The 26780-nt window shown below is 35.8% G+C and overlaps 2 protein-coding genes across 5 annotated transcripts in view; both read right to left on the bottom strand.

Moving 5' to 3' along the window:
* atf7a (activating transcription factor 7a) overlaps window positions 1-18189 on the bottom strand; it is a 46933-nt gene extending 28744 nt beyond the window's left edge. The window contains exons 1-2 of one of the 2 annotated variants that reach the window (XM_056448990.1): window positions 18132-18189; window positions 1531-1602 (exon numbers count right to left, since the gene is read on the bottom strand). In XM_056448990.1, coding sequence (XP_056304965.1) covers window positions 1531-1578 — 48 coding nt within the window. In that variant the 5' untranslated portion in view covers window positions 1579-1602; window positions 18132-18189. Of the gene's footprint in view, window positions 1-1530; window positions 1622-18131 lie in introns of those variants that run through there. The other variant, XM_056448991.1, reaches the window with a different exon arrangement.
* A 2285-nt stretch (window positions 18190-20474) lies between these two features.
* The window catches only part of asb8 (ankyrin repeat and SOCS box containing 8), a 7311-nt gene continuing 1005 nt past the window's right edge, over window positions 20475-26780 (bottom strand). For all 3 annotated transcript variants that reach the window (XM_056449786.1, XM_056449784.1, XM_056449785.1), the window contains exons 2-4: window positions 24148-24332; window positions 23971-24075; window positions 20475-22056 (exon numbers count right to left, since the gene is read on the bottom strand). In XM_056449786.1, the coding sequence (XP_056305761.1) occupies window positions 21421-22056; window positions 23971-24075; window positions 24148-24276 (870 nt within the window). In that variant the 5' untranslated portion in view covers window positions 24277-24332 and the 3' untranslated portion in view covers window positions 20475-21420. The remainder of the gene's footprint in view (window positions 22057-23970; window positions 24076-24147; window positions 24333-26780) is intronic.

Here is a 26780-nt window from a genome sequence, read left to right as displayed (position 1 = left end):
TGCCTTGCACGTAGCCGTGTATTTATACTTCTGCGTGCTGTTTGTGTTGCTCTGCAATAACACTTCTGAAATGCTAGTTGACAGTAGGCATGGGACGATAACCGTTTTCAAGGTATACCACGGTTTGAAAAAGTCAAGGTTTTAAAACCACCAAAATTTCTGCTATACTGTTCCTCAGGTATGTACAAGTTTTTTTTGCTCTGTTTTTTTATGCATTTTGTTGTATGTTCTTTAGGACAACAGTATCTCCAGCAGAAAAGATATCCAAAGATGCCATTTTAAATTGTAATGAAATCTGTGTTTTTGAAACTAATGAAGATAGCAGAAGTCAATGATTTATTTGAATTATTTATCCTGACATGTTTACTGCTCCAAAATATTTAAAATGTTCCTCAAAATAACATATTTTGTGTTCAAAAAGTTAAAAATTGTTGTCTTTCACCCAGACATTTAAAAAAGAATATATTTTAGAGCAGTGAGCACAATACCGTGAACCCGTGATATTTTTATCCAAGGTTATCATACCATCAGAATCTTACACTGGCCCATGCCAGTTGGCAGTAGGTTTTTATATTCATCTGTGTCGAGTTTCTTCGCTGGTGTTTTGTTTTTTCTGAACGCTACCTTAATGTACAAGTAGCTAAAACTCGCTCATTCAGAGGCGGGAACCGGCGGACGTGCAAAAACATTAATCGTAAAAACACAAAGCAACAGTTTCCTCCTTCACTGGACTCGACACTTGTAAAAACTCGCTCCAACAGGTTCGCATGGCTCTCGGCCCCGCCCACACTGGTCACAGCTACCAAGCCGACCAATAACAGAGTTTGCGCTACGCGTCATTGTGACGTGTAGTTACATTTTTTAAGAGGTGCACGTCAGTATCGGTGGACCATACATGTGCACTTGACACAGAACTATAAATCAGCCCTTAAAAGCAATGGGTTTACACACTTTTTTAAGAATTATTTATTTGACCACTAGCTGATGTAAAATAAGTACAAATTGTATATATAATTTCTTTTATTTCCGCTAACATTTATTTATTCTAAGTTTCAAAAACAGCTTTTGTATGATTTAGTTAACAAAAAGAACAAAAAAAAATGGCACTACATTCATTCTTGCTCTTCTCTGCCAACATGTTTCACACAATCACACTTATTAACAACAATAACTCCTTCATAGCCTCGACGTGGACTTTGACTCAAACCAGACAAGTGCAGACGATAACTGAGCAGCGATTACTCATTGGCCAAGTCTATGAGTGAGTCAGACAGCACAAGAGACGTATGTGCAGTTTCACAAGAGTGCTATCAGCTCCATCAGTGTAGCCCAGGGCTGCAGTGTGACAAAAACAACACGTTTACAGAGCGGCACAGCTGGCGCACCTCCCTCCATACACATACACACGCCGGACAGACGCGCTGCCACCATACAGATGTGACGGCTCTTCAATAACCACAAGAGAATGAGCTCTAAACCAGCCATGCAAACCCACACCTGAAACCCAAGACAAAGTGAAAGCCAACTTACCTGCCCACAGCCAGGAGCACTGCACACAAAAGGTTTGTCGTCCCCCATCTTTGCAAAGGCTTTGCAATGTAACTGCGGAAGAGAAGACGAGAACATGACTGAAGGGTTTTTATCTACAGGTTTAAGCCTGGAATATAAAGTTCTACAGGGATGCTTCCGCCTGGATCCAGGATTTAAAAATGACGGGACAAATCGAGCACACGCATGTTAGCGCAGCAACTACAAGTTTCCCTGGTGACACTTTCTTCACACTGGGGGCATCCGGCAGACCAATGACACACGGTTGTCAGGATTTGCTCGAAGCAAAGTGATTTTGGCCCCTCCTCTACTTTGATTGTGGTCCTCCCCAACACCACAAAGCTGTTCTGCAGCAGGCGACTCCAATGCTACTCTACACCTTTGTCCACAGTCCTTCTCTGAACTCCTCCACCCGATTCTCAGGCTCAAATGTCAGCAACCCACACTCCCAGACGCTCATCACTTTTCACGAGAACTCAAGACATCTACTTTGGCATCGGGAGGCTGCTGCTGGTACCATTTTTGCCAGACGCCAGGAACCAATTTACTGCAGAGATAAAATCGATTGATTTGTTTTGATCCAATTGGCGAGAGTGTAATGAGTGCGAGTTGTAAATAAACAGCGGACAGTGCAATAATGGTAATTCAGGAGAGACATGTCTGGAATGAGCCGCTCTGATCCAGGGGAATGGCATGCGTGTGTATTGGCTTGTTGTAGACACTCCCTCTTTTCCTATTAGTTATTCCAGATAAACTGCCAGCACCTTCAGCACAAACATACACATGCTCCACATTACTCCATAATCAGACCAAAAAACAAAGCTTCCTTAGATCTTCTTGATGGATCCATGATATGGTGTAAGTATGTTCAGGAAAACACTTGGCTTTAGTGGTAAAACTTATATACAGGGTTTTCTTAATGTTGCATAATCGTTTAGTTTATTTTACCGTCATGTGTCATTTCATGTTGTGGTCACACTTTACAATAAGGTTTCATGAGTTAATGTTGGTTAATGTATTTACTATCATTAACTAAAAATGAGCCACAGTCGTGCAGCATTTATTATAGTTAGACACTAAATAATGCATTATTAAAATCAAAATTCTTGTTTGTTAACATTAGAAAATGCACCATGAGTTAACCTGAACTAATACTGAACAACGTTAACTAAGTGTAAAATACTGTAATAAATGTATTGTTCATTGTTTGTTCATGTTAGTAAATACATTAACGTTACAATCTTATTGTAAAGTTCCCAATGTTATTCTCAAATAGAGCCATTTTAGTCAAGTATGTGAATTAAGTAATTACTTCTAAATATAATTATTCATTATAATAGTAAACTTGATGACTAAATGATACAACTGCTATGCTAAGTCTGTGCTATATATATATATATATATATATATATTTGTTATATGTACTATATGTATGTATTATTACTGTGTGTGGGTGTATGTATGTATGTATGTATGTATGTAAATATGTATGTATATATGTATATGTATATAGTTAGATTAATTTACCTAATTAACCTAGTTAAGAAAATATTATTTACTATTATTTACATGTGCATCATGGCAAAGATAAAACAAATCAGTTATTAGAGATGAGTTATTAAAACTATTATGTTCTCTCTCTCTCTCTCTCTCTCTCTCTCTCTCTCTCTCTCTCTCTCTCTCTCTCTCTCTCTCTCTCTCTCTCTCTCTCTCTCTCTCTCTCTCTCTCTCTCTCTCTCTCTCTCTCTCTCTCTCTCTCTCTCTCTATATATATATATATATATATATATATATATATATATATATATATATATATAATTATTAGCCCCCCTGAATTATAACTAGGCCGGTTAGGCTAATTAGGCAAGTTAGTGTATAATAATTGTTCTGTAGACTATCGAAAAAAATATAGCTTAAAGGGGCTAATAACTTTGTCCCTAAAATAGTTTTTAAAAAATAAAAAAACTACTTTTATTGTAGCTGAAATAAAACAAATAAGACTTTCTCCAGAAGAAAAAATATTATCAGACATACTGTGAAAATTTCCTTGCTCTGTTTTATATATATATATATATATATATATAAATATATAAAACACACTAACAAACTTTCAAGGACTTTCAAACACAAACTACACTAAAACATGTGCCTTGTTGGGCGACACAATGGCACAGGGGTTAGCACTGTCGTCTCACAGCAAGAAGGTCGCTGGTTTGACTCCTGGCTGGGCCAGTTGGCATTCCTGTGTGGAGTTGGCATGTTCTCCACGTGTTCGCGTGGCTTTCCTCTGGGTGGTCCTGAACCGAATAAACTAAATTGGCTGTAGTATATGTGTTAAAATGAAAGAGTATGGGTGTTTCCCAGTAGTGGGTTGCAGCTGGAATTGCATTCGCTGTATAAAACATATGCTGGATAGGTTGGCGGTTCATTCCGCTGTGGCAAGCATTAGTGTTCCATTTGGGATGACACTTAAAACATACTACACAGTTGTGTGTATATAAGTCCAAACAGTATTACAATCATTTTGCCAGCTTACATTTTTTAAATCGTTCTTTAGGGAATTTTAATAACTATAAACGATAACAAACCTATTCTAATGTAAAGTCAAAAATATTCAAATGTAATGGAAAAATAACAGGAATTATAGAAAAGTTCTATTCAAGAATATACTGTATATATTCAATATATTACTCAGACCCTGTTACAGATCTATTTGCGTATGACACACATGTGTTTCATGTACATTCTACATGTGCCTTATATTTAGTTGTGGTGGCCTTTAGCAAGTTTGACTGGGCTGGCTGAATTTGTCATCTGTCTTCACAACAGTTTACTTCAATCCACGCTTTTACTCCTTAAAGCCAAACAGTCCGCGTGTGGAGAGGTTGGGAATTTTGGAAAAAGTAACACGTTCATTAAAATTAAATGGAGGGAAGTTTCATTAAACATTCAACATGCCCCACCAGCTCGGAATGACGTCTGGTGAGTTACACAACCACCACCGCAAACAAAAGGTGAAGAACGAACCAAACATCTTCCTTGACTATAACAGCAGGGATTTAAATGGATAAAGCTTGTAGACGTCACTTGTGAAAATTTAAAAAGCCATTTAAAATAGCAGGTTTGCAGACTGACACACTGCTAATTATGTAACAGAGGAGCAGTAAGCTTTACAGCAAACAAAAACAACTGCCCTCAGCGTGCCAATGGAGCAAGGGAAAAAATCATAGACACTATTTAAGAGGTTTACAAAAAAAAAAAAAAATTGTTCATTAAATAGAAATAGACTTGCATTAAAAAAGGCAGGGCACAAAAGGTAATGATGCAGTGCTCTCAAGATGTGTTTTTAAAGGTTAAAAGGACTATTTTTAACTTCACAACTTCTTAAAAACACAACACTTAAGGGAGGAGACCTCAATGAAAACACTGTACAACAGCCATAGATTCATTTAGAATGCTAAAGTCGTAATCGAGTTTTAACATTAAAAAACCTGCGTAAATATCTATAAATAAAATACATTAAAATAAAATAATATAATGAATATAAATAGGGCTGCACGATATTGGAAAAATCTAACATTGCGATATTTCTGTATTCTGCAGTATATTTTGCGATATGAATGCAATTTCACTAGATGCGTTGAATAAATGCTTGGAAAGAATTTGTCATTTTAGATTGATTGGGATGATTTATAGGTGATGAAGACAATGTAGGTCGAAACGTTGTTGCAATAAATTTGTTTTGAGAGCTAAAGTGGCAGTGTGCTGATTCTCTTTTTACTTTTTCCACTGTGTTTGTTTTGATCACGCACCTACCTTAGAGAATCTTAAATGTACGCACATTGGTACAACTTCTGATGTCTGAATGCTTTTAAAACCCTCACACTAGGACTGCACAATACATCGTTTAGCATCGATATCGCAATGTGTGCATTCACAATAGTCACATCGCGAGTCTGGATTATACTTAGTGATTATACTTAGTGTTAAAATTTGTAGGTGTTTTTTGAGAACTGTGACTGTGTGAGGTGTTTTAAAAGTAATCAGGCACAATAAATTGTACTGTTTGTAACAATGAAAAATGGATAACAATAAATTTTATTGAATTGTTTATAAAATGAAGACTGTGCAGTATTATTTTACATTTGATTATTCAATTACTGCATAGCTGAATTAATTTAGACCTTTTCGGAAAATAATAAAACAATGTTTATTTAATTTATATCTTTTTCTTTTCTTGAATTTCTCTATGCTTGTATATGCTTTATTATATTTTATGCACTCCCCTACAGAATCTTCCCAATCAACCTAAAATTATAAACTCTTTACAAACATTTATTGAACTCATCTCATGGTTTCCGATAAATTCATTCCTCTGTGGTGGGGTGCCACACCAAAATTTATCCCACCGCAGCTACATTACAGCTTGCTTCTCATTTAAAACATTCAGTCTTTTTTTAATAGCGGATTATATTCACATCAAAACGTATTAAAAGGTAAGTGAATTATAACAGCGCAAACTTTTCTGTAACCGTAGTGGTGCTGAGCGCTATTTGTTTAACCCTTAAAGGTTATGTGCTGACTGACTGCGTTGGACTGACAGGTGCGTGATGCGTGAGGCTAGCAAACAAGAGCTTTCAGTTATGATGAACAGTTTCCATGTTTATACTTTATAGACAAAGATCTAGGGTTCTGCATATAATGACTTTATCTTGCTGGAGTTTATAGCCGTTTCACTTTACTTCAGGACACATTAATGCCGCTCTGTAGGTCTATTAGAGACATTCATAAATATTCCTAGCAAATCTAATACATATGGAGACACACTCGTTACATAAACACGCTAAATCGCACTTCAGCAGCGTTTATTTGAGAGCGCACAAGAAAATCTGCAGCATATATTTGAGGGCATGCAAGAAGTTTTGTGCACAAACAGAGAAAATCGGCGCTTAAGCAAACAGGATCACACAGTAATGTAATGTGTATTTATCCAGCGCATTTATTGTGTATTACATGAATGAATCTCGACTTGAAATACTGCGCTCACGACATTTGTTTTTGAAATAACGCCATAGGTAGTTCGTAGATCTGTGTAAGAAAGGCCTGCTGCCACAGCTGGAAAAAAATCCTAGAGGAAACACTGCATCTATAGACTATTTTGAGGGGTGTAAACAATAATAATTGTCCTTTCCTGTTTAAAAATTTAGATTTTCATAGCTTCCAGGAATCCCCAAAACTCCACATATTGATAAATAATGTTATGATAGCTGTTTTAACGTTATGATTGAAATCGCCTCTTGTTACAGATATGATAGATAATAGTTTGATGACAAGCAGGAAACGTTCATGTGCCAGGGATATGACCACATTGAAATGGTCTATTGAAATTATATTCATCGCTATATATATATATATATATATATATATATATATATATATATAAATATAAATAAATCGCAGAATAAAAAAAAAATATTGCAATGTGTAATTTTTCACAAATATCATGCAGCCCTACCTCACAGTCACAGGCCTTAAAAACCACTTGCGAAAGGATAAATTGTAATCCAGATGCATACTCACAATAAAAAGAAGTGGTTTAATAAACTACGACAGTTTGCGTTAATTGAAAAGTAAGAATGATTTATAAATCCATATGAAACAGTCCCCTAAAAGTGACATCACATCTTAAGTTTGGGGCTCAGGCACGCTTTGCACTCAGACTACAAGTGTACTGCAACAAAGCCCAAGTAAACCAAAAAAAAAAAAAGCCCAAGTGAACGACACTCGGCCAACTGAACCGTGCCTGAGCCCGATACAAAGCACTCACACTTCTCAAACAAATCGGGAAACGCGCCTGGGCACGGTTCGGATAGCATAGTGTGAGTGTGCCCTCATTCTTAATTTGTCGACTATAACTGCAGTTTGGCACTTTGACTTTCATTCAGGAACATTTCATGCATGCCCCCCATGACAAACTGAGGTATTGGATGAGAGTATGAACTGCTGGAGGAGTGTTGTTTTAATGGAATTTGATAGCAAAAAACTGAATAAAAATATATAAATAAATATTGCAATGTGTCCTTTTTCACAAATATCATGCAGCCCTACTTCACAGTCACAGGCCTCAAAAAACACTTGTGAAAGGATAAATTATAATCCAGACTCAACATTGCGCATACTCGCAATGTGACTATTGCAAATGAGTGCATTGCGATATCAATGCTGAAACAATATATTGTGCGGCCCTAAATATAGTTATAAAAACCACATTGATTACACAAATAAAATAAAACTAAATATAAGGAAATTAAATGAATAAATAAAAATAAAATAGAAACTCTATTTTATACCTTGTTTTAATATGGGTTATTATCAAAAAGATTGTAAGTATAATGTATAAGTATAATTTAAATGTAAATGTGAAAGAACGTGATGCTAATTACAGCTGTAAACCGAGTCAGAAATGATTTGAGCTTGTGTAAGTTGTAAGATGTTGTAAGAAAAGACATCAAAAAAGGATTTTTTGCTGTGTTATACAAAATCTCATGGATTAAAACCAAAACTGTAGCTGTATATCCATATCCTTTTCATTCGCTACTTGTTCGCTACTTGTTAATCTGCTGTGTAAAATGGACTCACGTATTTATTTAATGACACTCATTCATCATACCAAGCATTCCTGTTAAAGTCATGTAGAGCGTAATGAAATATATAAGAGAATATAGGTCTTGACAAAACCAGAACACCAGTGATCAGTGATATGCATATCACTAAAACTCATGTTAATAGCAGGTTAACAGGTCTTATACACTAAAATACCTTCTATATAAGACAAAAGTATTAATTATAATAATAATAATAATGCACAGAATGCAATTAAAAACAATGTCTATCATGACGTCTTATTTGAATTGTGTATAATTGTGTATAAGTGTCTCGTGCGTAGAAACACGCAGTTGTAAGTTGAATTTGGCAGCTGCTGCCAAGCCCCGATTCTGTTTTCCATAAAGAAAATAACTGCATCTTGTTTGCCCCCGAAAGGCCCTTCCCATTACGGCCGAGATCAAAGTAGCGTACAAGCTAAGCAGCTTGATTCCTTGCAGACCTCACACACTCCACAAGAGAGCCAACAGCTTGGTGCCAGAGCTTTCAGTCTGCTTGCAATACACACAGACAGTTTGGTCAGAGAAACACACACGGAGAGGCCATTTACAAATGAGAACCACCCATTCGTTATAGCCTCAATGAAGTGTCCGCGTCCCAATAAGACTCGAAGCGTGAGAGAGTGTGTGTTCATCTGGAGTTTACCATCAAGTGATAAATCAAACTGAAATCGGCCCACCTGCAACAACTGACCATCCCAAACAAAAATACCGCCTTGACAGATTATTCACAAAGACATTCTGGAGTAATCGAAGACCACTTCCTGTTATGATTAAGCTTAGGTTTGCAACATTAAAGCTTGGGAAGCATTTGAGCATGAAGTCTGTTCAAGTAGTTTTCTGATGAATTCTCGCTATAAACCTTCATTAATCTAATGAAATTCTCTCATGCTGGGTTCAGACTACACAGTATTTGCGCCTGTTGTGATAGTCACCATGTCAAGTCATGTTTGATTATGTCTTGTTATTTCAAGGACGAGAAACATATGAGACCCTGACCAGTCACTGTTTGCTGTTTTCAATGATGTGCAAAATGTAATCGTAAAGGTGGAGGTAGCAATTAATTAGTAATTTATAATGGATACCTATAGGGTTGCACAATACTGGGAAAATGTGATATGCAACATTGTTGTTGAGTGTTGTGATAATATTTCTTACAATATAATGAATTTTTAAGAATGCTATTTTATGTTTTTTTTACTTATATAATGATCATACAAAATGGTTATATATATATATATATATATATATATATATATATATATATATATATATATATATATATATATATATATATTCTGAGCTTATTAAATCTAATAAAACATTTTTATTTTAAAACCAATAACTGAAAAACTAGGTGGTAATTCTGATTCTTATTGGCTGTTGTCATTTCCCTCTTGTCTCTCGGCATTAGTATATCTTTTCAGCTCTAAGTTCATCTAACAGCACCCACTGGAGAGGTGGGGATAAAGATAGTAAAAGCCCCAACTGATTAATCAGATTTGGACAAACAACCTACGCATGCAGCACACAAATCTTGGCACATAAAATTAAATTCATTTATTGCACTTTTCTGTGATAAGGATATTGGGTATACTTTTACTGTGATAATGATCGTTTCTTGTTATGTTGTGCAGCCCTACAACCTGGTAGCTTTTGCACAAAATGATCAAATATTGCGTTCCACACCAAAGGTAGTTAATAAACAGTGTTGGTGAAAGTAGTGCATTACAATTCTGAGTTACTCCCTAAAAAAGTAACTGCGTTACTTAAGTACTTTTTATGGTAAGTAATGCGCTACGTAAATTTTGAGTTACTTTTGAGTTACTTTTTCTGACCAGGCTGAGGCTCGATATCCTTCAGAGCTTGCGAACTTTGGGGGGGACTTCCGCTTTTCCGGGGCTGGGTCACAGGGGCAGCAGTCTTAGGAGAGAACCCCGGAGATCCCCTAACTTATACAAATTTAATGAAAGTTTAAAGCAATGCGTTTGCTACTTTTGTACTTTTTGTTTCATTAAAAAGTGAAATCACTGTCCATTCAGATAATCTTTTCCTTCAAAATAATGAGAATGTTTTCTATCGCAAAAATGTAAGACTCTACCATCTTCTTTTCTCTCTGTTCCCGCATTCTCTCATTGTGTGCGGGATTCAACGTGACTACAATAATTTTAATTCAGCAATTTATTCTTTAAAAGCAAACGATCTAAACTAAAAAGGTAACTTGCATTACATTTTTTTAAAAAGTAACTTAAATATTATTACTTACTTCTGTAAAGTAATGTGTTACTTTACTTATTACTTAAAAAAGTAATATTACTACGTAACTCACGTTACTTTTAACACGGTTTATGAATAAATGACAACTACGTCAAAACAATTATGCCAAAATCAAGGTGATACTATGTTGCTTTTTAAACTGATAGCCAAAACATTAACACATGCTTTGTTGTTGAAAACTGTGTTTTGAAACACCCACTAATGATTTGAAAGAAAAGGCTTGTAACATTGAATTAAACATTACATTTTAAAATCCAAAGATATATTCACTACTCCACACTTTCCCCTTTTTATCATCATTTGTTGAAATGACGATGAGAAATAGGAACTGAAGAAACCAGACTCAAACCAGAGTTTCTTACAAGACAACCGCAGCTCAATGTATTCCTGCAGTATAGTACTAGTTGCTAGGCCACTGTCTGACAACATTCGCCATCTTTGATAAGACAAACCGAACAGCTGGGTTTGTCCATCACCAAGCATTTAAACAGGAAGACAGCTGGCAGAACTAGCTGTGCAATGCCTCAGTTGAGTTTTTAAAAACACAATGCATTCAGGGTTCCCTGCCTTCGACCAGTGCATTTCCATTACATTTGCATGGACATTTCTATTTGCATCCAATCACTATGAGGACACTTCTATCCTAATAATTTACGATCATATAGGAAATAACATGATTACCAGTGATCGGTTGCAGCTGGAAGGGCATCCACTGCCTAAAACATTTGCTGGATAAGTTGGCGGTTCATTGCACTGTGGCGACCCAAGATTAATAAAGGGACTAAGCCGAAAAGAAAATGAATAAATGAATAATAGGAAGTAACATTATTAATTCTATAACCTTTACATCACACAATACTTAAAAATAAAAACATAAAACAATAAAAAATTATAATTTATGTTAATATCCTAATTTTCCTTTTTTTTCATTAATATTATAAATTCAATTCATTCATTCATTAACTTTCCTTCAGCTTAGTCCCTTATTTATCAGGGGTTGCCACAGCAGAATGAATCACCAACTATTCCAGCAAATTCCCTTCTAGCTGCAACCCAGTACTGGGAAACATAGATAGACTCTCACATTCAAACTCATACACTACGGCCAATTTAGCTTACCCAAATTCACTTACTGTATATCACATGTCTTTGGACTGTGGGGTAAACTGAAGCACCCGGAGAAAACCCACGCAAACACAGGGAAACTTGCAAACTCCACACAGAAATGCCAACTGACCCAGCCAGGACTCGAACCAGTGACCTTCTTGCAATAAAGTGACAGCACTACCCACTGAGCCACCGTGTCACCATAACTTCAAAATTCACATTTCCAGTTTTTCCCCATGGCTGTGAGAATATTGTGAAATGCATTTTTTAATCACAGCTCAATTTTGCGATGAACTGGGTCATGGTGGTCAGACACTGGTGGGACAAGCATCTTCCTGCTGTTAACTTGGATTTCTCCTACTCAGCAGGTGGACGGTGTAGCAAGGTTCGGCTATAATCTGCCTCAGGCGTGCACTGTTTGATGCTGTCTGCTAGGAAACTGACAAAACAAACTGTATTAATAGCTCCAGCCGGAGCCAAGAATGAGGAATCTGGAGCGTGAGCTGCCAGAGAGTAAGGGAGACCCCACAAAAAGGGAGCGACAGAAAGGGGGGGGCACAGAGAGCAGAGAATGGAACGAGTGGTTTCGGCGGGTGTTCGATGACTCGCAGGTAAAGGCCAAGGGTGCCACAGATAGAACCGTGGACAAGAGATCTAGGGAGCGGCTACGTTTTATGGCCGATTTATGTAACCTTAGTGAACCCAAGCTTTGGAAAATGGAACAAATGAAACTTTAGATCCACGGCTGCATGACTGCAGTGTGCCAGCCGCTAAATCCATGGTGAGGAAATACACAATGTAGCCCAATGCAATCCCAAAGGCCTGTTTTACTGCTAGGGACAATGTGGACCCAAAGTTGCTCTCTGTAAAACCGCTAATTCTCTTTAAGTCACTTTATACTGCTGCTACAACAATGCTGGACATGCTGCCAGTCAACAACTGGCAAAACTGTGTATTCATTACTGCATGTAGAAATATTTCAAATATCAGTGGAGTATAATATTATGCAAAACAATGGATATTGAAAATTATCTCAAAACTCTGATTATTTTGCATTACTACTCAAAAATATTAGGCAAAAACCCCTTTGAAATGATTGGTTTAATAATAATCATTTTAAGTTTATATCACTCAAAAAAGGGGCAGCACAGTGGCGCAGTGCCTCACAGCAAGAAAGTCGCTGGTTCGAGCCCCGGCTGGGTCAGTTAACGTTTGTATGTGGAGTTTGCAGGTTTCCCCCCACAATCCAATCCTATTACACTTGAGATTATTTATTTATTCTTTTTTATTTTTTGGAAGAGAGTGTTTTGCATGTTTATGTTTTAGGTCTTTATGTTCAGTTGTTGTTGTCACTATGTGAGTTTTTTGTGTGGAACTGTTATGAAATGATGACTCTTGGCTGCAATCCAAATCTACCTTCAAGTATAAATAAAGTAACCTAATCTAAACTAACCTAAACTACAGGGTCCGATCAAAATACTGGCTTCTATGATACAACCGAGGAAAAAGAAATGGAACAATTTGAGAGCAAATAAACACCAAGAATGTACTAGAAGGCTGGAAAAAATATCAAGACATGGAAATGTTCTGGAAGAGCTGTTAATTACAATATAATGGGCATACCAGATCAATTTCGGCCTATTCTACTGGATCTCTAAACATTACAGCAATGCGATGGCATGTGAATATCATATTTCAATGACCCCAAAATCAGAGCTATCCATCAAGTCCTATGTTCTTGCCAAAATCGGACGAAAAGATTTCCCAGCCACCCAAACTGTCCGTCCTTTATTTCTATAATAGAGTATCACAGGCCTTAATCTTTGAGAGCAATCTCACAGTTCTTCAAGAGCCCGGCACACCTTCTAAAGCAGACCAAATATTACATAACTTCAGAAGAGCACAGATGCCCAGAATCAACTCAAGTACGACTGGCAGTTTACCCTTATTGTCTGCTTTATTTGCACAGCCTGTTATTTGGTCTGCTGGATATTCGAAACAGTTTTATTTGGTCTGCTCTATTACTCTATTGTTGCATCCGAACAGCTATCATTACATGCTGCCAAGTTATATTATCCTGTATACAACTGTTGCCAAGACAACTTACATAATCATAACACAGTCCTTCATTCACAGTTCTGACTTTTCCATCATACGGGATGGTAGCGAACAGTAAGAAAGAGAGTTGATTTCATCATATGATGACTGGCAAATGATGTTTCTTCCTGTGTAATGTCTTCACTTAATCCATTGTGAACCACTGCACTATTAGAGCCCTGAGCTTCACCAATTTATATATGTATACTTCAAGATTACATATTGACAAATAGGCAGTAAAATGGGCTTTTTTTGCTGTAAAACGCCATTTTTGAAGCATAAATAGCTATACTAAATTAGGGCTGGGCGATATAGCAAAAATACATCTCGATAATTATTTTCCATATTGAAAAATAACGATATATGTTTCAATATAAGATGTTAATGCTTCCAGATTTAAAAGAGTACGCCAATAATGACTGAAGTCACAAAAATTAGAGGGTCCATTAAATGGCATAGCATATTCGGCTGATAAATTGTCGTTGCCCGAAAATTTGGTACATTATCAACACACTTTTGGATTCCCATTGTTGTACATTTCTGCTGTGTGATTGGCTCTTAGATCAATTTAGAGAAAACATAGTCCAGAGCTTATCATTGTTATTGACATAAATATTATCGTGATTTGATATAATATCGTTTATCGTCCAAGTCCTATACTTATGTAATTTAAAATCTGAAGGGATCAGTAAATTTATCCATTTATTCCCTGTTTTTTTTTTTTTTTTGTTACTGCATTGTACAGTAAAAATGTCTTATGGTGAGACAGCCAAAATTAGGAAAAACAACTAACCATAACTATTGTTGTCACGATACTGGAATTCAGTACCAATTAATACAAAAATTTTAAAAACCTCTATTTCCCGCTAACATTTGAGCGATTTCTCTCAACAGAAATGACTGTGATTGGTCGTGAAGGTCATCAGTTCACCGAACTCACAACTGTTTACTGAGTGTAACTCCAGATACAGGGACATTGGAGCGTTTCAAAGTCACGTCGATCAGCTGGTTTGTCTATATGCTGACATACGAGCGACAATCGTGGCTTTTAAACGCTCCAGTGTGCCCGTATCTGTGGTTACACTCAGTAAACGGCGGTGAGCTCGGTCAACTGATGACCTCCATGGTCACGATTGCAAATCAGCTGTGTTTAAGAAAGTGCTCAACAGCGCTAAAATGTTAGCAGGAAATAGACGTTTTTAAAATTTCTGTATCGATTGGTACGGAAATCCAGTATCGAGACAATCCTATCCATAATATACAAATAATGTGAGGGTTATTTATCTTTATTGTTGGACATATATTTATCTTCATATAGTGATATTTGTTTTATATAAAAGTATGATGTTTTTTACGTGACTTGTCGCATATTTTCAGTAAACAAGGGGGTTAATAAAACAACAATTTTAAAGTGATAACAAAGACGTAAAATATGTGAAAAAATTTAGAGACAAAAACCTAATGCCCGATTCACTGGGGTGTCAAAGCTTCCCATTCACTTTGAATGAATGACGTCAAGCTGAATTGTGGATCGGGGTTGCCTGCAGCAGAAGTTGGGAATTTCGCAACTTTTCAAGCACCAACAGACGCGTCAGCCAATCAGATTGCTGTATGCGAATACCCCAGCTCAAACAGTAGCCAGTTGGGGTCTAATTTCATTGACTAATGCTGCTATGACAATCACATCAACTCCAACTTTAGACACACCCTCCATCAAGCGTTGACGCTGATGCCTCGTGTGAATAAAGGCTGGTTTATACTTTTGCGTTGAGTGATCGGCGTGACCCACGGCGCATGCCATGCGTGTAGTTGTGCATTTATACTTCCGAAACACTAGCTGGCAGTGAGGTTTTTATGTACAGCTGTGTCGAGTTTCTTCGCTGGTGTTTAGTTTTTTTCTGAATGCTACCTTACTGTACAAATAGCTAAATCTCGCTCATTCTGAGGTAGGAACTGGCGGACATGCAACAACTTTAATCATAAGGTAAACACAAAACAACAGGTTCCATCTGGAGCTCCTTCACGGGACTCGGCACGGGCTCGCAGCTCTCAGAACTGCCCACACTGGTCACAGCTCCCAGGCTGACCAATCACAGAGCTTGCGCTACGTGTCAGCGCCGGTGTCAGCCACAGCAAGGGCTATGCAACCGCACGAAGGTTGCGTTGGAGCATACACGTGCACTTGATGCTGAAGTATAAATCAGCTTTGACAGGTGCACATCATGGGCTTGAATCACATGGTTTTGAATGTGTTCTTGCCAATTTAAAATAAGCATTTGTAAGACAAAATGTATGAAGATACTATATATATATATATGTATATATATATATATATATATATATATATATATATATATATATATATATATATATATATATACATATACAGATGAAAAAAATTATTGTTATTTACTAAAATTGGCACTTGTAAAAATAGGCCTGAGGTATTTATTAATGATTTTATGACATTTCTATTTAATTTATAAGAGCTGTGATTTATTGAACTATGCTTGAGACCACAGGATAGTTTTGAGATTTGGCTCAAAAAAATGTAAAACATAATAACAGCAAGTCCATTAAAAACATTAATATGTTCAACCATTTACTGCGTTTTAAATGATGACAATATTAATTATATTAGCTTTTGTCATGTGTGACAATAGCAATGCAACGTCACGTCAAAACCCATATGAACAAATTAAACTGAATTGGCAAAAACAAGCAAGTTCAATAAAAGCATATACAATCGGATAACCTCTGAGCTCCCAACAGAACTGTTTTTAAAGGTTTATCAGTTACTCCTAAAATCTATTTTCCCATGGAGTTTTTAACTTCTGCAACAGCTTTTCTGCTCTACAGCAGAGGAGAACAACACAAGCAAGGCTCTGAACTTGCATTAATCAAGTCGCTGTGAGGCAATTACAGTAACAGCTGCAAAAATGCTCACTAGCGCACATGAAGATATGTCAACTGAGAGGATGATGTATTATATGAAGACGTGCAGTCATTACAGACAGTAACATTATTGGAATTCAATGAGTGCCATGTGAAGTTGACCCATATCTACAATTACAGGTCCTCAGACATACAGATGGTGTTTACAGAATTAAGATGGACCATTCACACGCTTAGATGATATACAGTTGATTACTATCAGCCGTTTTGAAAGGCCTTATATTCACACTAGAAGTATTACGTACAAATATGTGAAATGCTCACTGTTTGTCTTTGCTTTATCATAATATTCTTGGCCAACACTTACGATAACAATCTGATCAACAGCAGGTGCTTGTTTTATATAACATACTTGTATATTAGCAACCAAACATGCAATAACATGTATTGTTTGTTTACATTGCAAGCAAATTTTGACATTTATAATTGACATTTGGATGAGGTTGACTTATTTTATTTAAACAAAACCATTTACCATAATAAGGCAGTAATTACAAGAAGGCAATTAGTGAGACATTCAACAATAAATAAATAAATAAGTTTGTTAAAATATATATATATTAATATTAGAAATTAAAATTTATATATATATATAAATTTATTTACAAATTCGTTATTCTTCTAATCATGATGGTCTCTATACCTAACAACTTTTTACATAACATGTTTACTAATAAAAATAAAAGACAAGGCTGTCCAGTTTATTTAAATAAAGTTAAGTGACACTTTAATGTGCAATTTCTACATTGTATGTTGAACTGAAGCATTACACTAAAAAAGAACGTTAGATTCTAGTGGCCAAGCCGAAAATAAACGTCGCTAACTATTTAGCAAACCTATGCTAACTTGATGTCTTACGAACATGCCAACTTTAAAGCCAACCTTTTCCCGTACGTGCCCGCCCTACACTTTCTGCGATTGGTTACTCGCGCGTCAATCAAAGATATCTAATTGCTGTTTGGCTACAACACGCGTCAATCAATACTGTTAGTCACATCTCATTGGCGGACGGAAATCCCACTCAAAAGATGGAATTCACGGACTTTCGGTGTACAGGCCGCTTGTACTCCCCCCCGCTAGAAAACAAAAGTATGCAAAAAAGGGACTTTGAAGCAAACTAAACAATCGTGTCCAATTTGTCTCTTTATATATACACAATAAAACTTAAATACTTAGACTATATTAAACACTGTATAATTAAATACAGTGTTTACAAAAATAAGGTGATCAATGATGGCCAGAGGCACTTTTCTATCCCTGAGATTTTCTGCTCTCGCTTGTCAAGAGCCCTGAGCGAGCTGCAGTGAACGCGACTCCGTTTGTAGCCCACTGCCAATCTGACAGCCTCACGAGCGCCTCTTAAAAGTTACTCGCGACCACAGACGAAAGTTTTTAACGCATATTTAAAACACTTAAACTCTGTTTTAAGTCTACACAATCACAGAAACCACATTTTTGACAGATGAAGAATGTTTACAAACTTACCACAGCGCCCCTCTATCCCTCTCTCTCTTCTCTCTCCTCTCTTGGAATCTGACACGCCCCTCCCCTTCAAATATCGCGAGATTTTGGTGTCAGAACACAGAGCCTCTCAACACTCACCTGAGGTGTTTTTGATCTTGCCAACGTGGTGGTCCATGCTGAAAGTTACCGCATTAACATACTAAAGAAACTCTAGCTTATTTATTGACTGTAATGTGGTAAAAGATTTAGTGAGTCATTTAAACGTTAATATGAATCTGTTCATTAATATAAAATGGCTTAATTAAAATAGCGTAAAATGTCTTGATACTATCTGTATTTCGACAGCTAAATGTAAAGTTGCTAATTATTTTTGTTCCTTCCAGTCCTCCAGGTTTTTCAGAAAATCTTTCAAGCCAATTACTATCTTGGTTTTTCAATCAGAATTAATAATATTAATAATGTAGCTATGTTATAAAAAAATAATTTGCCATGAATATAGCCACTACTGCTGATATGGCATTAATAAATAAATAAATAATATAAAAGAATATATTATTAAGCATTATATAAAGCTCTAACATAATTTAAAATGTATTTAAACACTGTAAAACTTAATTAATTATACTTAAACATTCAATATATTTAGTTCATGTAGTTTTTGTAACTAAACGTGAAATATATCTCTAGTATCCTCATTACATTGTGTTAGTTTTTATTTCTTATGACTATTATTACTTATTCAATAAAAGAAATATATATACATTTAACAATATGAAACCCTAACATGAATTCATTGAATTTCCTTCAACTTAGTCTCTTATTTATCAGGGATCGCCACAGCGGAATGAACCACCAACTTATCTAGCATGCGTTTTACGCAGCAAATGCCCTTCCAGCCACAACCCAGCACTGGGACACACTCATACACTAAGGTCAATTTAGTTTATTCTATTCACCTGTAGCACATGTCTTTGGAAACCAGAGGAAACCCACGCCAACACGGGGAGAACATGCAAATCCTAGGGTAAAATGTCTTGATACCATCTGTATTTATAAAGCTAAATTTAAAGTTGCTAATAATTCTTGTCCATTCCAGTCTTCCAGGTTTTTCCAAAAATCTAATAAGCCAATTATTACACTTCTCTGTTTTTTTTTTAAACTTAAATTAATAATATGATAATATTAATTATAAAAATAAACATATCAAACTCTAACAATTTAAATGCATTTAAAATTGTAAAACTTTATTAAACAAACTAATTCAATATATTTAGTTCATGTAGTTTTGTAAAAAGTTCAATATATCTCAAGTATCCTCATTTCATTGTGTTCGGTTTTTATTAATTTATTGTCACTATTATATATTACATTATATTATATATCACATTAAAGAAAATGATCATATGAATCCGTTAAACAGTATATGAAACACTAACATGATTTCCCTAAATGCATAATAAATGCAAAAACATCTTAATAACCTGTCATATTTAATTAATTTAATATACTGGCTAATTTAATTCCCAGTTTTACTAGCTAAAAAGTGAAAGTATCTCTATAGCATCCACATTTGTTGTATTACTTATTTATATTATTATTATTACTGATACTAGTATAATATTCATACCCTAAAACTGTCATGAACCTTATTTTGTTGCCATCTCTGAACTGCAGACTCTCTTCCCTAATCTTCTGCTATTGAGATCAAAATAAAGGTTTTGTTATTCAATAAAACTAAAGGTAAACTAAACTAAACTAAATGTTTGAGGCTTTGAGGCAGAGGAAGACCAGCCTGCAGAGGGCCTTTATTCAGTCCTACTGTAGTTTCCTTCCTGACTGATTTACATTCTCTTGAAGAGGACATCCTGTGCTTGGACAGAAGTTTAAATAAAGCATGATGGAAAATACAAACAGTCCTAGCTGAAATGTTAATTCACAATAAAAATATGCTTTCCTCATTATTCAATTGCCTATTGGGAAACCAAAAAACATGCTTTAAAGTGTTAGTACTATGCAGGACATCATTTTACTGTTAATAATAAGTCTTAGGAAATAAAGCTGAACGACATCGCTTTAGTAAATATAGGTAATTAAAACAGATTTGGCCGACATGTTTCCTGAAAGACAGTCTTTTTCTTTCATGTAAAATTAGAATGTTGTTTTATTATTTTTATTTTACAAACAAGGCAAATTCCTTTAGATTTATCCGACTGATTTCTATCAAGTTGTATTCTGGTGCCCTCTACTGGTTACAATTATACACACAAGCTCGTATAAAGATTTTATGTTAGTGGTGAAGCAATTACATGTGCTCTTAAACATTCACTTCTTTTTTTTGTTGAAGAAATAACTGCAGTAAATCGCTTGAACAATGCATGGAGGCTTTTACTGGTTAGTCTGCATGCATGAAACTAGATGTAAGCACTACATACGTCTTAGCAATAGAACAACAGAGAAAAGAAAACAGAACAGCTGCAAAAAATCTCTTGGGGTTCACAGGATGTGACAAGTTGACATGTATTAATTTAAGACATCCTATATATGGTCTGCCAATATCTGGAATGATCATGCTTACATGACACGGTGAATAAAATGAACATTCCCAATATTGACACAGACGATTCATGTTTTCACCTCAAACGTAAAAGCAGAGCTCATCTGCAAGTCATCAGCACCAAACGAAACAAAAGTAATGCAATCCAACACTCTAAATCAGGTAGTAAAGTTGTTTACATGAGCAATATTTATAATAATGACTGTGAGAGATGGCCAAAAAATAATATGTTGGTTTGAAATCTGCTTAAAAAGGAAATAAATGTAAAACAACGTTGCTCAATTTGAACTTAAAATGTTTAACTTATAAAATGACTTAAAGTAAATATTTATTTCAGTTTAAAACTTAACCTAAAGGCTTCGGTTATCAAGTTTAAAACCATCAAATCCTCCGGCATAAATAAAAATTAAACAAAGTAGTATGAAACACAAATTTAATACATGACGATTATAACTTAAGTGCTATTAAAGTGTTACTGATTTCCATCGTTTAGCGATTAGAGTGTTTCATATATGATCATATATGCTATATTAAGCTGATTATTAATCCTCTCTCCGACCTCATCGGCATTTCTCCACACCAACCCAACTCTGAATTAGTTTGATGACATTATTATAGCAAAAAATAAAAAAAAACGGGCCACTTCCTGACATACTAACCCACTGTAGCCTATATAGACGACTAGATTTCAGCTCAGAGTCCCATTTACAATCACATGTTCACATACATGGAAAACATCTATGCCTAATTCACGTCTCAGTCTCTCAGGAGCACATATTCTTTAACAGACTCGGGTAAGGGTAGCTGTTTGACAGCAGACGGGAGATACTGCACTCCTAAGCTGCTGCGGACGGCACAACGGGCCAAGGCTCGCAATGAGGGTGGCTGGGCTACGAGGCTAGTGAGTCGGGCCAGTAACTGAGGATCTTTACTGAGCTCACGGGGTAATGAGCCATCGGCTCTGCGGATCTCGAACCTCCCGGTGGCACGGCACAACAGATCCAGACACTCCTCCTCCTGTTCTGTGCCCAAACCACGAGCCAGCAGAGCCACCAGTCGCGAGATGGGCGTCTGGCCCTTTAAGTTGGTGACATGAACCTGAGCGCCGTATTCGAGGAGCACGCGAACGCTCTCTAGGTTTCCCTTCATTGCCGCCCAGCTGAGCGGCGTGTCGTTGTTGTAATCGCGGACGTTCGGGCAGGCGCCGCTTTCTAAGAGGGCCCGTACACACTCTGGGTTGTCTTTGAAGGCGGCCCAATGCAGAGGGGTGTCCTTGTTGCCGTCCAGCGCATTCGGGTGGGCGCCGTACTCTAGAAGCAGCTCCACACAACCCTCGTCTTTCTCTGCTGCGTAATGAAGGGCAGTGCGGTTGTAGCCATCCAAGGCGTTTACCTGCATGGCAGAGAAAGTGAGATGTTGAAAAATAAATCACAAAAGATCGATTGGTTGTTTTATTTATTGCCACATCAACAACTTATGGATATTTCATGGCAAGATCAATTTGGATAAAAATATATTATTACATAAAAATAACAACAAATCCAGAAATCGATGAGTGATGATACCGAAAACATGTAATATTTTACATTTAAGGTCATTAATATTAATTTCCCTTTGATATATAATCAATAATTGACATTTCTTCCTGAAGAGATTTTTAAAGTCTCAGTATAAAATCCTTGTCTAGTAGTCTTTTAAATGTCACATTCTGACAAACTAGGTTTTAAAACAATTTTGCCTACAATAATTTTCCATCAAGAGTACACCTTTTTTGGACTGTGTACTTGTCTATCTGTGCCTACATGTATGTAGTGTGTTTTTCTTAACGCATTTATTGTCTTTCAAGTATTTATTGTCTTTTACGTATTACTGTCAACATTGCAAATAGTATATGGTTTTGTTTTTTATTTTGTTGTTGTACATATGGAGTATGTTTGGAGTATATTTGCACTGTCTGTATTTTGCACTGTCTGGAGCCCCTGAGCTTTTTACTCGTCGTAGTACACGTGCTGCTGATGATGTGGCAACAAAAGTGATATAATTTGATTTTGTGGTAAGGAAGCTCATAGAAGCAGTCTGGCAAATATATTACTAATATTTTCTAACTGTAAATTATTTAATTATTGAAAAAAAATCTGCAATTTTCAATTTCAGTTTAAATACTACAATACCAAAATCATACAAATTTATATAACCAATAGTATAATATATTTATATATTTTTATTTTTATATATATATATATATATATATATTTTTTTTTTTACCAACGAGTAACAATAACATTTTTTCACTTTTATAATCATTACCTGCTAAATCAAATTCATGTGGTGCCACAAACATGCAAAATATATTTATACATTAACATATAGTTATTTTCATAAATAATAATTTTTAGAAATATATTTAGTAACTTTGTAGAAACTAAAGATACCATCATGTACAGTTTCACTCCTGTGCAATATTAATTCTTTCAAAAATATTTCCCAATGGCTCTTTAGTAAAGAGGGTTTTTTTAACACATTTTTAAACACAGTCGTTTTAGTAGCTACTTTCGAAGAACTTTCATCTTTCCCATGATGGCAGTGCACAGTATTTTACTTGTTATTTTGCAAGATACTAGTATTCAGCTTAAAGTGAAATTTAAAGTACAGGTTAATCAGTAAATTCAGTGAAGAAAAGTGGTTTGTTCTGTAGCCAATCGGGAAAAAATAATAACAATAAAATGTTATGAATTTTTTTTTTTAATTAATTAATTTAATTTTTTTAATTAATTAAAAAAAGAAATTTACAAAAAGAAATGTAATATATCAAATCAACATGAATATAAATGTATGTTCCTCTGGCTTTCTTGTCTGGGGTGGAGGTGCTCTTCAGTGGATCATGCTACAACATTTTAAACAGTGACATTATTAAATCGAACTGAATGAGTTTTAATTCATCCTGAACAACAGCTGCATTCTCTGCTCTGCTTCCTGCCTGATATGCTAAAATATTGTTATGGTCAATTATTCTTTTTTTTTCTTCCTCTATGTAAAGCACAATATGCATTGTAAAAGTGCTTCAGAAATAACTTGACAAATAACCCATTTCTAAGAACTGGGTACATTCATTTTAAACCAGATTTCTTGATCAAGTAATCACTTGTCACTGAACCATTAATAACTTAACAGCAAAGTGTGTAATTTCACTGCCGCCGGCGACACCAAAATTGCACGCTTCACTTTCGAACTGTCAAAACACTGAATTTAGCGAATTGACTGCAGTTTCAAGCTCTCAAAGAATGACTGTGGTCCTGCTGGCTTTACCTCGGCACCTTTCTCCAGCAGAAGCTCCACACAATCGGCATCAGCCACCATACAGGCGCAGTGCAGTGGCTTCAGTGTGCCGTGCATCCGGTTCACATCAGCTCCCTGTAAAAAAAAAAGTGCCCATTGTTATTCACAGTGTACTAAATGAAGCACAGCTCTGGTAACACAACTCACCCGGCGTATAAGGTCTTCTACATTATCATGTGGGAAGGAGCGAATGGCTGCTATGGTTCGAATGAGCCGCTCGGACAGGGAGTATTTGCTCTGAATACTCTGCATGATGTACCACATAGTAGAGCTCATGTGGAACTAAAGGACATTTCACCCAGACCGGGTGACGCCACGCCGAGATCAGATGGCTGTGAAAAAAGCAAGAAAATCTGTTAAAAGGATGGTCCACTACGATATCATATTTTAAACTTTAGTTGATGTGTAATGAAGCTGCGTGAACACAAACAACATCTCTGAATGTAATACGCTCAATGTTCAATGCAAAGGGAGACATTGGTTTTTAGAGAACTAGCTTAGCAAAGCCTATAGCGAATGAAGTTTGGGGACTACAAAAAGATCCATCCGAGCTAGTGAGATCACAAACGCTTCAGGTTATGCGCACTCACCACGCGCATACATCCTGCGCAGCAAAGGGGCGTGGCCAGAGGCACTGTAATGTAGCAAAGAAATCTAAAATGACATCCAAACACTGCTTTTTCACAGAGCTTCTTCTGTTTCTGTATTTGAGCTTCCAAAGTACACGACACAAAGAGAGAAGTGCCCACAATTTAATTATGTTCCAGAGAATTATACAACAGATATAGCTCTTGCATTTGACAAAGGACAGCTTCCAGAATCTCTCCTAGTTCAGTGCTGGATTTGGCTAAAAACTCCTCAAAGAAGCTCCAACCATAATAGAAGACACTGTGGGTTGTGAGCCATAACCTGTAAGTGTTTTTATTTCCTAACTAAATTTAATTAAATTATTTGTAAATCAGTTTTTAGTGTATTATTATTTGTTAAAATGATCCATTACATGCATAGTGTCTAGCGTTAATGGTATGTTGTAGTGAGGTTGTAAACTAGGATGTAAACAACAGGAATACTTTTTGGCACCGCTAACAATTTAGTTACAAATTCATTTTTATCCATCAACCCGCTGTAAAAATCCACAATCTTTAGCAGCACTTGCAGTGTCTCTCTATGCAGCTGCTTTCCCTGCGTTCTACACCTCAAATTACAAACTCAGAAAAGATATGGGAATGTTTTACACATGCTTATTCCATGTATACATAAATATATAGGTAAAAGACACTTGTCAGGTTTTATTTCAGAGCGCAGGCATGAGGTTCAGCTGTGTCCTCTGTCATTTTCTGTCTGATTCAGGCACAAACTGATCCAGCTAACAGCTACGCTGACTGACAGTATTTACACAGCGCAAAAGCGAGTGCTTGTAGGGGCGTGGCGCTTTTCCTGGTGACGTGGAGCTGATCTACGAATCACAGCACATTATGTTAGCTGACCAATCAGAGCCTCTTGAGGGTGGGCCTTTCGGAGAAACTATGAAATATGACAGTCATTTTCATGTTAGCTGAGTAGCTGTATATAATCAAAGTAAGGTATATGAAAACATAACATGATTTTCTACAAATGAAGCATGAGCACACATTGCTTTGAATCTTATAAACACAACTAAGCCTTACAAATACACTCTGCACCACCCCATTAAGATTAGAATGATGTTGATGGAATAAGTAATGTCTTGATATTAGTTATTCATTTTCTTTAAAAGAAGTAGCAATATATTATAGGTTTTTGTGTGCATGTAGAGTGTGGCATGAAGAACAGCTATGTACATTTTTTTATCTTCATCACATAGCAGATCACAAAGGCATACATTTAAAAAAAAAAAAAATTATAAAACATTCAAAAAGGGTCAATAACAGTATATATTGGGTATATATCTGCCACTATTTCCACTATGAATAGCTTCTAAATGCACTGTATATTGTACATTAAATATGGTGTAAATGGAATACACTGCTATTTGCACTGTAAATAGCATGATGCAAAAAAAAAAAAAAAAACGTATATTTTCACTTGGTGTAAATTTCCACTGAGCATTTGTCCTACTATTGGTACTTGATGAATGTAGTATCTGTCTCTAAAAATGATGCTGCAATATAACATCAGTAAATAGCATTATAGCTGCTACTTATTTTTATTATTATTATTAAAACATTACTTTATTATATAATATTAAATCACATTCAGATTGATTCATTACACATAAAATTAATTTTTTAACGGATGTTAAGTTAAATAGATATCCAATACACATGAAAATAAATGCATAGTAAACTGATAAACTGTGAATGATGAAATTAATACAATTTTCTTTTTAAAATTGATGCTATTGTAATACGTATTAATACTGTTAATAATAAACTAGATAATTATTATTTTTTTTAAATACAAAAATACAAAGCAAATACTAAATGATGCATACAACTAATATAAAATACAAAGTAAATATTAAATGATACATAAACTAATATAAAATACAAGGCAAATATTATTCATTCATTTTCTTTTCGGCTTAGTCCCTTTATTAATCCGGGGTCGCCACAGCGGAATGAACTGCCAACTTATCCACCACATGTTTTACGCAGCGGATGCCCTTCCAGCTGCAACCCATCTCTGGGAAACAAGGCAAATATTAAATGATGCATAAACTAATACAAAGAAAATATTAAATGATACATAAACTATTCATACATTTTACAAATGTACTCTATTGGTACACGAAAGTGATT

The sequence above is a fragment of the Danio aesculapii genome, chromosome 23 (genome assembly GCF_903798145.1).
Source record: "Danio aesculapii chromosome 23, fDanAes4.1, whole genome shotgun sequence".
Taxonomy (NCBI): Eukaryota; Metazoa; Chordata; class Actinopteri; order Cypriniformes; family Danionidae; genus Danio; species Danio aesculapii.
Note: the sequence above shows the minus strand (reverse complement) of the source record. Positions and strands in the feature narration are given on the sequence as shown.